The following is a 12,619-nucleotide window of genomic DNA, read 5'->3' on the forward strand; positions in this document are numbered from 1 at the left end:
TCAGGACCACCTGGGGGACTTGTTAAATCACAGGTTGCTGGGCCCCACCCCAGAGTTTCTGATGCAGGAGAAAGTGCATTTCTAACAAGTTCCCAGGTGATCTGCTGGGAGGACCACTGATCCAGGCTGCTTGTGGTCTGGTCTAACTGAGGGGGCACGATGACGATGCCTTTCTGTTTAGTTATCCTTCAAAAAATATTTTACAAAAGAAACAAGCATTAATCAGTGTAGCTAATTAGTATAACAGCTACTTAACACATGCTAAGCAGGACTTATGGAAAGTTAGGTACAACTTGGGAGTCTCCTCTTAATCCTTTTTTCATTAAACATGGCTTGATTGAGCATTGGGGCTTCTTCCAAAGTTGAGTATAAAATCTCTTTCCAACTCACCCTCCTCTCTATTTGAGTCCGAAGTCCCCCCGAGCTCTCTGCTCTGGGTTTCAGAGCCCTGGTTAACCGCAGTCACTTCTGCTTTGCTTGGGGAGTCGCATCAACTCCAAACTCCATCCCAAAACCTGGATTTTAGCCTCTTATTTCCAAGCTCTTTCTCTCCCCACGAAATCTGGTAGCATCCAGAAAGGACGGCAGTGAAGTCACGCACATGCATGTGCTGGGGCCGAGCGCTGCACCCTCCCTCACCTGGGGGGAGAGTTTCTCCTCCTACCTGGGTCCTCAGACTTGGAGACCCAGGCTCCTTATCCCCCATCGGCAGGAAATCAGCCCCAGTCCCGGCTGCAGGGAGGCTGAAACACAAACCTGCCTTCTGCAGAGGTTGGAGGTCTCCCCCCGGGTTTCTAATATGTTTTAAAACGCTTAGAGAATGAAGCAGTGTTTTAAAAGATCTCTAAAGTGGGTTTGGCCCAGAGGGAAACAGTCTATCTGGGATTCTTGTCTGTTACGATGGGATAAAGACCATGCGGGTGACCACGTGCTGTCGGAGGGTTTGGTCTCCGGAGATGCTCGGCCTCTCCAGACAGTGGGGGGCTGCAGCCACAGAAGCACAGCCTTCAGGAGCAGAGGTGTGGTGGGCAGGGGTGGTGGTCTGGCACCAGAGACCTGGTGGGGCAGGAATTAGCGTATGGGTTTGGGGTCGGGGGTGGGAAGTGCAGTGTTAGGGGGTGACTTGGATAATTCAGAGAGAAATACAACAAACCGAAGGAGGAACCTTTGTATTTTTGGCTCTGACATTCAATGCTTAGTACAACCAAAGCTTTACATCCACCAGAGGATGTCTCTCCCCTTGGCCAGAAAGTACACAGAAGAGAAGCCTAGCTTCGCTCCCTCCTCATTTCCCTCTTTCACCTGCGTTTCTCCCTCCATCCCACACTAACAAGGGGCCTTCCAAAAGCCCCGAGGCCCGTTGTCTGAGCCAGCTTACCGTCTCTCCAAGAGCCTCATTTAGTTCTGCCTATTTTATGCTGTTCCCTAAATCTTCCCTCGCTGCCCCCCCCCCCGCCCTGATTTTCTGTCTTCAGAACTTACAATGGGTTGTGGATGGGGCTGGTAGCCTTAGGGACATTAGGTACCTGCAAATCACCCATGAAGGGCCCTCGAGGAAATATGTCCCAGGTGGGAAGGTGGGCTTGGTCAAGACTAGGCTGGAACCCCAAGCACGGGTAGCTGAGCAGGGAAAAGTGACATTGATGGCAAAACCCATAGTGCTTGGTGTACTTTTATTTCTCCCGTAATATTGTTAGGACCCTTGGCTACGCTCTAGTTGTATTTATTACTCAAGTGGCCCGTTACTATTTCCTGGAAGAAAATAAGCTTTTAAATATGCGTTCTCTTACCTAAGCGTTTGTTGTCGCTGTGAAGATTTCACAGTCACGGAATTTGAGACAACAAAGCTTCGGTATTGATGACTTTCAGCTTGGCTGAAAGTAGCGTCTTGTTACCAAAGCTGTGTGACTATGAAACTTGCTCTGGAACGGACCCAGGCCACGTTTCCAGTAACCTCATTACTTGAATTATTCTAACCACTTGGCCGGGTCAGCCATCCTCCTCTGGTCTATGCTGCCACCCAGTGGCTTCCCTGGGTAATTATTTGTCTGGTCAGCCAAGCTGCCATCCTTGATTTTTAAAAAGCAATATTCAAAAAACTCAGCCTGGCCCCTGGGAATTGTTCCTTTATTGCTCCTATTCCATTCAAGCAGACAGTTCTCGCTTGCTAATGAAACTATCAGGCCTCACTGAGATCCATTAGGATATCTCCAGCAAAGACAGTTGTGATCGGGGGAAAGATGGATGAATATTCTTCAAAGTAACTTACTGTTGAGTTGCTGTTTACACTTGGGGCTTAACCACGTTATTTGGCTAGTCCAGATTTCGTTCCACTCCCTAATACCCAGCACTGATTTTTTTTTTTTTGACCTGGATCAAAAGCATCTTTTTTGTCCCAGGTCCTACAGACTAGGTAACTACATCCCTGTCCCTCCCATAAAAGTCAAGTTGTTTTGCTTTGTGCATTACAGACCTCAAAGAATTTAATAAAAAGTGAGGGTTTTCTATTAGAACTTTTTCGCTTTCTAACTGTTTGAGCAACTGATATCTCCCCTCAGACTCAACTTCCTCATCCATAAATGGAGGGTAGGATCACCCCTGTCTCTTAGGATTGCTGTGAGAATTCAGTGTGATAAAATGAGAAAGTCTTTTGCCCACTGTAAAGCTCTTTGCAACCATGACAACAACACTGACCTACGCATTTCTCGATTCCAGCTCCAGTATTACTGAGAAAGATCCAAGCCGAGACGTTCCCTGACCACTCTGGAAATATAAAATTAAGCTGCCAATTTGCAGAGATTCACGAAGATTCTACTGTCTGGTGGACAAAAGATTCAAAGTCGATAGCCCAAGTGCAGAGAAGGTGCGCTCTCCGCCCCGGTTACTTGCCATTGGGTTTCAACCTGGTTGTTCCGTATTTCACAACGTAGTTCTAAAAGAAAATTAAATTATATAGGAAGTAAAAGGAAAATCGAAGCAGAAACTGCACACCCAGAGTATCCAAGAGTAAGAAGTGGAAGGACAGGGGTCTGGACAGGGAAGGCAGCGGAGGGCTTTTGCCCCGCCTCTGCCACCAAGTTTGGTGGCCTTAGGAAGTCATGAACCTTTCATTACATTTAAAATCGGGGGAACCTATCCAATCTCGTGTGAGGTTCTGTGGTCCCAAGATTAAAGAGCCCTGCTCTGGATGCCTGTGAATTTTGCTGAATTTTCTGTTTCATAAATTCTCATTAACTTGATAAAAACACAAAGCTGAGAAGGGAAATCAAAGTGAAAGAACAATCCGTGAGGTTACAGACGAGTAGCATCCATCCGGGGTGGCAAGCCGCCGTCTCTTACAATGGGCAAACCACTGGCTGGCAGTAGGAAGGACCTCTCCACCCAGACCGGAGGGTGCACAGGGGGTGTTGTCAAGCCCCACCCCTGCTCCCTGGGGCTGGTGGACAAGGGGATCTTTGGAGAAGTCCCCAGATTAGATGCTCTTTCCCTCCAGCCAATGATCTCGGCGGTGTTAACTCTGATCACACTTGTGGCACTAACTTCTGCTCTTGTCTCTCCAGCTAAGCTCCTCTCCGGTTCAGCCCTTTCTTCATTTGGCTATTCCTTCCCCTAAAAGCAAAAAGATGCGTCCCTTGCAGGGTAACAGGATGTGAAACTGAGCTTTTTCTTTGATTCAAAAAGGTGCGAGACCACTTCTTTTCACTTCCCACAGTTTACATTGGTGTTTTCTGTTTGTCCATCTCCTCCCAGGCTGGAAGACCCTCAAGGGCAGAAACTGCCTCTTTTCCATCACCAAATCCCCTAGTACTGGGCATGCACCAGCTGACTGACACTGATGGCTCATGACCGCTCCCCAGACTAGACCCTTGTGTCAGGCTTCACGTGCCTGGGGTCATTTCCTCCTCACCACACGTCTAGGAGGCAATCTTGCTCTTTCCTCCTGCCCAGACAAGGAAACTGAGGGTGAGAGAGAGCGGGGAACTTGCCGAGCTCAGCTCAGGATCTGAATCCAGGTCTTTCTGACTCCTTAGCGATCCCTCCTGGAAGGCCGTGGGTGGAGTTAATAGGCCAAGACAGAAAAAAGGCCTCCAAGGTTGTGTGCCAAGCATCAGGGTTTCAGGGCTGGAGGGAACTTGTCTTGGGACAATTCTAGGTCAGCTGCCAGCCTTTCTGGCCAATCTCGACTGCCCCTTTCAGGGACAGAATTACTGTGTTGACCAGCAGGCACTAGGAAAGGACATTACATCGGCCCTTCTTGTGACCCGCTCTGTTTGACAGCCCATCCAGGAAATCATCCCCTTATAACGGGGCTTGTTCACATCCACTTTCAACCATACACTCAGGATGTGCTCAGAGGCCCCGTCAACAGAGAAAGTATTATGATTTAGTGAGTTTTGTTTTAAGCCACTGGTACATTCCAGAAGAGGCATGTGTAAATTAGAGACTTGAAGTCTATTGAAAAGCTAACCAGTAATGAACACTTCTGTTAAATATGCAATGAGATGAACACACCACATGGATTTTTTTGGTTGAATTGAGAAATGAACCAAACCTGAAACATACGCTGAGCACACACAACCTCAGAGAACATTTAACAACTCATTACTTAGAGCAAAACTAGAATGACATTTGAGTATTGGCTGCAAAGTAAATCTTCTGTTTGAGACTTTGGAGTAAAGACTGTGGCTTTAACTCTTAATTCCAATTATCTCAGATGTGAGGGCAGGAGGCACGAATCACTTGGGGAGGCAGCTTAACGGGGTCAGGATGAGGGTTCCAGAGTCAGGCGATCTTGGTCTAAGACCTGAGTCTCCCCTAATCAGCTGTGTCCCCTTAGGCCATTTGCTTAATCTCGCAAGGTCTGTTTCCTCTTCCGTGAACTGGAAATAGTAATAGTGCTTCTCATTAGATTGCTCCAAGAATGACATGGGAGAGAACTTTTAAGTGATTAACACGATGCCTGCCACATACCAAGTGCTCAATACATACACATCAGTTTTCATCATCTTCATTATTGTCATCACCACCACCCATTGTTCTACTTTATAGCACAGTGCTTGGAACTTAATGTTGGGTGGGCAGATGGATGGATGGATGGATGGTATCTGTGAGGGCAACATGCTATTGAAAAGAGCTGTCAGCTGTGAGCCCTTGTATACAGCCAGGACCCCCTTTCTCATGTCTCTTACTGTGTCTGTATTTAGATTTGGGTTTGGAATTCTCTGGTTTCCTTCAAGCACAGGACACCTGGCTTTGGTAACATAATTGAGGTGAATTCTGAGCAGAAATGTTAATGATGGCCCCTAGAATTCACACTTCCAGTTCTTTGCTCCACAAATGGCAGTCAAACCTCCCAAATGGTTCCGTGGATCAGTTCTGTATATTGGAGACAGGATGTTAAGCCAAACCTGTGCTGATCCACCCCCTGCAGATAAGTTATTGGAACAGCCGATCGCAGCCGTGTCCTCTAGCCCGCCCGTGGGCCGACATCACCAGGGTGGGAAGTGCTAGTTTCTAAGAAAAATGGCAACTTCGGAATGATGACACCCATGCTTGTGTCTCCCACTGCAGTGCAGGAGACAACTCCGCTGTGTCCTTGGCCATCCTTCAAGCGGGTCAGAAGGACCAGGGCCTCTATTATTGCTGCATTAAGAACAGTTACGGGAAAGTGACTGCTGAATTTAACCTCACCGCGGAAGGTAAAGCAGTGATAGCCCCCAGCCCCTGCCGGTCAGAACGTTCGCTTGTACTGAAGGCCTTCTCTTCTTTCATCTTCTAGTTCTCCAACAACTTTCAAATCACTCGGATATTAAAGGTATGCTAACCTGAGCTGCATGTCATCGGAAACGGGTGCTTCTTAAAGCTTGAAAGAGCTTCTGGAGACAATGGGGGTTGAAGCTGTGTTCCCACTGATGCTTCCAGCCGAGTTGGAGAGATCTCAGGAGTCACTGGGAAATGAGGGACAACTCATGAGCTATTTCAACCTGAGTGCAAGGCCTATTAAGTGCATTAGTGTTCACATATTCAGAAGTGAATTATTGTGAAAGAGATCAGACTGTAATAGTGCATTTGTTGGGACCATGTTGGGGTTAGGCTGAATGCAAGTCTGATGCTTAATGGAAAAACCCTGTCTGCTTGGGTTCTTCAGCCTCTGGTTCTCACACAGCGTGCTTTGTGTCTTCGAGTTACTTTTCAGCTGGACTAGCTGAGCAGATTCCTAAAGAGTCAGGTGTCCAGGAGAATAAGTCCATTCACTTACATCTTGAATGAGAGCTGGATTTCTGTGCTTTCCGTTGGCACTTGTGCTCTCCAGGTGTAGCAACAATCTAACAGCTGCTCCGGAGCAGTCAGCTGCCCCTGGCCCACCCACCAAGTCCATGCTTGTCATGTGTTTCCTCTTAGGGAAACTTACCCGTCCCCACACACGTGCCCACCCCCACCCAGTGGTCTGCCGGCAAATTTTTAACAACTTGCCTGGAGGGTGGGGAGGCCCCGATTTGTACAGTTTTCCAATTTCTGTCGTGCAAAGACTCACACCATGGCCAATTTTAAACTACCTGTGCTGATTTTTAAGGCAAACAAGCCAGAAATCGTTGGTTGTCTGTACTCTTACTTTCAAGATGCAGTAACATCCAGTAATGAAAGCTGAGGAGCTGGGATCTTGACTTACAAGTGATCTAGCAAATACTGTGGTATTTATCCAAAACAACAAACTTAGACACTCCTTGCAAACCATTCAAATGCTATATGCCTGTCTTGAATGTGTCGTGTACTGTGAAGTAATCTTAAATCCTTCCCCATTTCCCTGTTCCCTCTGAAGTCTAAATTTGCAAAAGAATGTCCTTCCTTAAGTCAGAAAAAATGACCTTCAGAAGTCTGTCCCATCTTAGCACTGATCGGGCTTCACATCCCGGATACTTGCTATAACCTCATTAATTTCAGTGTGCAGGGACTCATTTCTCAAGGTTCTTACCAGTCAGGGATGATCCCCTAGTGGGGATAAGGTACTGGTCATCACTGTTGTAGACCTGTGACTCCCACCTTTGGGTTGGGGTCTAGACCCTGAAATCATCACCTTCTCCCAGCTGCTGCTCTGTGTGACTGGGGTCCAGTTTCAGTGGCTCCCCAGGCTTCTATACCGGTCCTCTCCCTCTCCTTGTACTTACAGATGGAGAAGCTTCAAATGACTGCTTTATTGCCTCTTTTTATTTGGGGCAGTCTCTCTCACTAGACGCATCATTAATCTAATTCTCTAGAAGAGGAACAAACAACATTTTAAAAGTTGATCTCTAAAAAAAAACTGATAAAACCAAGCTCACAGGAAAGCCCCAAATGAATGAGGATTCAAATCAAGCTCGCACAACCTGATAGAACTTTTCTTTTTGAAAGCCTTGTGTGCTAAGGTGCATTTTTCTCGCATTGTTTCATCCTGGTTAAGTGGACATCTCTGGAAATTATGGACAGGATTATTAATGATGGAGTCCACGCTTACCATGTATTTTTTTCTTAGGGAAAATTACACACACACACATCCCCCCACGCCCATCCTCATAGAGTAAGGTACAAAAACTTCCTCCTCCTAAGCGTAGTCTGCGATAGCTTTTGTCTTGAACTTCAAGGTACTCAAACTTATTACTTCTAAGAATAATTGCATTTTAGAAATTTTGGGGTTTTGGGGAAGGAAAACAATGTGGTAAATACAGCTCATACTGGGCTCTGTTATAGACATACAATTATTTAAGTGGGATTGGAGGCAAAATTGTTTAATTATGTAACTAGAACTGAGAAGGTTTGGGTTGTATGAAAACATTCCTTCTACATTATCTAACTTAAATTTAAATTATACTCTTTATAAACTCTTTTTTTCTGGTTCTGTTGCTTAGGATGAAGTCTGTGATATGTCTCCTTGAGATTTATTTGGGGAAATGATCCATTTGCCTGTTTTCCGATTCTTCCACCCCAGTTCTCTCTAAAAACCCAAAATGGTTTACTCCACTTCAGCTTCTGCCATCCTCTGTGAAAACTCTTGGAGCATCTTTCCAAATACTCTTTCCACTGGCACCTTCACCCATGTTTTCCATCTGAAAAATCTCCCTGCCCTCTTCCTTTCTCTCTGACAGTAAGTAGGTCTAGACACTCATTAATACCCTTTAGAATAGTTTCCTTCTCCTTTATTCTCTTAATTGCCACCATTGGTCATAGACTGCTCTTAAAACATGATCTGAAAATATTTTTTTATTTTGTTTGTTTGTTGTTTTTGTGGGGAAAGTGATTAGGTTTATTTATTTTTTAATGGAGATAATGGGGATTGAACCCGGGACCTCATGCACGCTAAGCAAGCACTCTACCAATTGAGCTATACCCTCCCCCGAAAATATTTTTAAAAGAAAAATGTTTCTCTAAACATTCTAAATAGAAATGTGAAGCGGGATTTTCACGCAATCCATGATGTCTTTTAAACATTCAGAAAGATGACTTTTCATCAACTTGTGGAGTGGAAGGTTGTCGGAGCCAGCCGACAATCGATCAGGTCCAGAAACCTGTGCTGCAGGACTGAGAAAAGGAAAGACGTAACAAAAAGACAGCAAGACAAGACTAAAAGGTGGGGTTGAGAGGGTCTCACTCTAGCCCGCAAGACGCTAGGTCAAGAGTGGACCTCGAGTTTATTTCAGGCGGTTCTTTTATATGATTTTAACCCATTAGCTCATACATTCCTGCACGTAGGCAAAGGCCTAACCTCGTGACTCGTATACATTCAACTCAGGTGATTGTTCTCTAAAAGAATCACTGATTTGTGTGCCGATTGTATCTCTCCCTCTGAAGGTCCTTTGGGACTTAATAGCTCAAAGATGTTTCCTCAGGCATTAGCGCACCTGGTGCATTCTTTAGTAAAAGAGGTGGCGGGACAGAGATTGTTCTAACTCAATTGACCTTTGAGCCGGGCGTCCCGCACTGTGGGAGTTTAGGCCCATCCTTTGTGCTCGGCAGCCTCAATCTCAGAGCCTGGCGCCCTGCACTTTGGGGTTTTACGCCCAAGTTTTGTGCTCGGCAGCCCTCCGTCATGAGCGGCTCCCCGCAGAAGGTGTTTTTCAAAAATACTTCATTGAAAGCCATCTTGCTTTCTTCTCAGCCAGTCAGAAGTCTGGCTTGGTCATCTCTAGCTGAAAATGGGAACTTCTGACTGAATCCATTGTCATTTGAAACATTTCAACTTCTCTTTAGAGGGAGTTTTTACTTTTGTTTTGGTTTTTGCCCACCTATTTCTTATCTCCCACAGGCATTCTCAGGGAGGCAGTATCACCCCCAGGAGGGCAAAACTGATCTTGGGGAGGCAAAAGAAACCGTTCTGCTTGTGTATTAAGCACAGCTAGACCACAGTACGTAACCAGACATACAGTACATCTGTGGTGTTAGAATTTTAGGGGGAGCAATTAGGGGGGAAAAGGCTAGAAAGAATCCTTGCAGGGAGCAGTAATAAAAAAAAAATGGGAAGCATCGATCTGGCAGATCTTATCCTTGGTTCTTCCTCTCTCCTGCGCTTCTCCATCCTTTCAACTTGCCTTTAGTTACCTTGTGTGGTTCTGCCTATATTTTCCAGATCTGTCCACAGTTCTCCTGGTCTTCCCAGTTTTGCTCCAACCAATCTTCTATCTCATCCCGTCCCCTGAGGCTTCACACTGGTCTTCCTCCAGCCCCCTCAGTGACCCATTTCCCACATCTTCCCCTTGAGCTATGCCTCTGCTGGGAGTTCAGGGTGGCTGCCCCTCCTAGATTCTATAAATCAACCTTGTCATTGTCCATATGTGCGAATGTTCGTTAGCCAAGGAGTGGGGTTGGGGGATGTTCTGTCCAACTAAAGTTGTGCTGTTTCAGGCTATGAAGAGATTGAATTCAGCCAGCTCATCTTCAGAGAAGACTTCCTCAATGACAGCTACTTTGGGGGTCGCCTGCATGGTCAGATCGCCACAGAGGAGCTGCACTTTGGAGAAGGGGTCCACCGAAAAGCCTTCCGCAGCAAAGTGATGCAGGGCCTCATGCCGGTCTTCCAGCCCGGCCACGCCTGTGTGCTTAAGGTGCACAATGCCGTCGCCTACGGGACCAGAAACAATGATGAGCTCATCCAGAGGAACTACAAGCTCGCAGCCCAGGTGGGTCCACCTACCCTAAAGGTGTTGCCTGGGGTGTGAGATGGACCCATGAAACCTGACTCAGAACTGGGAGTGTCTCCAAGAAGGTGTTTTCCTTCCTTTCGGGTGTGTTGTGAGAGAGCCTAGTTAAGGCTGAGTGCTGGAAATCTCATCTCCCTTCTGAGTGCTTTATTGGCCTCATGCCCGCTAGTTGGGCTTGGCCTTTGTTCGGAATCCTACCTAGGCTGGGGTCACTTCTGTTCCTAGGGTGCCTTAGCAGATCCCCGGGGGTCTGAATCTCCTTTGACACAGGATGAAATTAGAGCGGGGGTGCTAAGCTGCCCTGGATGCCAGGGTTCCCAGCAATCCCCAAGGAAGCTAAAATGAGAAGTCGCTCCTGGAATCTGGTTTATTTAGGGAAGAGCAAGGAGTGGAGGTACACTCAAAAGGGTCAGCATTTGTCCTGTTTCCTGCCTCTGAATTAGGTTCAATGTCCGCCCATAAGCTATGAGGGGAGTCCCTAAGTTCCCTCCTTTCTGTGTTATTGAACCTGAGTTGCCCTTTTGGCAAGAGGGATGGGGAGGGGCGCATGAGCTTCTCCTGTTGCCTCCCTTTCCCCCTGGTCTGTGAATTTCACTCTTGATGGCAGTGCTGGCCGAGCTTTCAGGAGGGCTGGTTGCACTCTTTCACAAGCTGGGTATCATTTAAAAATTACCTATGAAATGAGCAGGCTAGACTGAGAGAGGGCTGGAGGGGGTGGGGGCTCTCAGGCACTACCTAGCCATGCTTATCTCAGAGGTGGCAGTGTCCTACGGGACTCGGTGCTCATGAAGACAGCCCCTCTTCTCCGAGCATAGGATTTTTACAAGTTGTACACTGCTTTCTCTTTCAAATCCATTCCTCTCTTTTTCTTTCACTGAGTGTTTCTTCCATCTCAAATGCCACCTGGCCCAGTTGTGGAAAAATCCCCCATCATCCAGACTCCCACTGGGAAAGGCCCTACAGAGTGGAAAGCAGAATCCAGTTTGCTTTCCCTAAGCCAGCAGTCTTGGTGAGGTGTTCACTACTTACAACTCAAGTTTTACACGTTTGAAGAAGAGCTTCAGATGGGAGAGCTCACGGGGAAGCCCAGCAGCCCCCACGCTTTATCTGACATCCTGCCCAGGGGACAGTCCTCCCAGCTCAGGGGTGAGCTTCAGCCATGGGGGTTCTAGAAATTTTATAGTTCAGGGAAACTTGGCCCCAGAGACCACTGGGCCTTTGGATGGTTTCTTCAGGTCTCAGAGCCCCTCTGTGAGTGGCTAGCACTAGATTACATTCACTGTTGGCTTCTGTGCCCCCCAACCAAGAGATGGGTTTGGGAATCCATTGGCTCGACCTATGTTGGGCGATCTGATAAGTTTTGCTGGGCAGCGCTCTCTGAATCTCCTCTAATCTCCGGCCTTTCCCATGTGTTTGGGTGGTGCAGGAATGCTATGTGCAGAACACCGCCAGACACTATGCTGAGATCTATGCTGCTGAAGCACGGCCTCTGGAGGGCTTTGGAGAAGTGCCAGAGTAAGTGCAGTGCCCTCTTGTGTGCCCACCTCTGACTTGATGGGGACTTGGGGGCCCTGGGGGGGTGAGAGGGACCGGTAGGACACAACCTTTCAACTGGTCTGTCTGTAAGCTCCAGGAGAGCACACATGGCTATCCTGTTCTTTACTGAGTCACCAGAGGCTTACAGAAAAATACTTGATAAATATTCTTTAAATGTATGTGTGTATGGGTGGATTAGTTCAAAATCAATATACCATGTTAAACAGAAAAGGATGTATCTACTCTTATGGATGTTACATTGTCTAAATTATATACAAATATAAGCAAACAGGAGAATATCACAAAGCGATCAGTCCTATGATGACAATAAATATGGTGCTGCCTCAGGGAAGAGTGAACAGGGGTGATCAGGAATACAGGAACCATGTACCCGCTTTCTAGGACCCTACGGAGGTAAACTACACTGATCACTTTTATCCACTCATTGACTCTGTTGGCCCAAGCAAACTTGGGGATGTCTGGAGCTCATGTTTGCTGATCTGTTTATCTAGTTGATCATAAGTGGGGAGAGCAAGGACTGCACCAGGGCACAGTGGAAATTTCAGGCAGAGCAGACACTTGTCAGTAGAAACTGGGAAAGAGAAGAAATTCTTTGTCTGCACTGCCTGTTAACTCGCAAAATGGGAAGAACCTCCCCCCCCGAGGTGTTGTGTTGGGCAGACCACATGTAAAGTCTGGTGCCTGCTGCTCTTTTCCAAGAAATGCTTAACATGTTTAGTACACAAACATTTCTCAGCAGCTTTGAGAAAAGCAAACATCATGCAAAAAAAAAAAAAAAACCCACAACCAAAAAAAACCCCACTTTTAACTACTTTTCTGTAAAATACACTGAGGCTGCCATTTGGACTGAGCTGTCATGAGCTTCCCCCCCCCGACCCCCTGCTCACATGCTT

At 46.8% G+C, this 12,619-nt stretch overlaps 1 protein-coding gene across 1 annotated transcript in view; it reads left to right on the plus strand.

Annotated features, from left to right (window-relative positions):
- The window catches only part of ALPK2 (alpha kinase 2), a 94,488-nt gene that overhangs the window by 66,450 nt on the left and 15,419 nt on the right, over positions 1–12,619 (plus strand). Inside the window, exons 6-10 of the mRNA XM_006205742.4 lie at positions 2,716–2,863; positions 5,572–5,699; positions 5,780–5,815; positions 9,874–10,148; positions 11,596–11,684. Of these exons, the coding sequence (XP_006205804.2) occupies positions 2,716–2,863; positions 5,572–5,699; positions 5,780–5,815; positions 9,874–10,148; positions 11,596–11,684 (676 nt within the window). The remainder of the gene's footprint in view (positions 1–2,715; positions 2,864–5,571; positions 5,700–5,779; positions 5,816–9,873; positions 10,149–11,595; positions 11,685–12,619) is intronic.

Source organism: Vicugna pacos, chromosome 30 (assembly GCF_048564905.1).
Source record: "Vicugna pacos chromosome 30, VicPac4, whole genome shotgun sequence".
Taxonomy (NCBI): Eukaryota; Metazoa; Chordata; class Mammalia; order Artiodactyla; family Camelidae; genus Vicugna; species Vicugna pacos.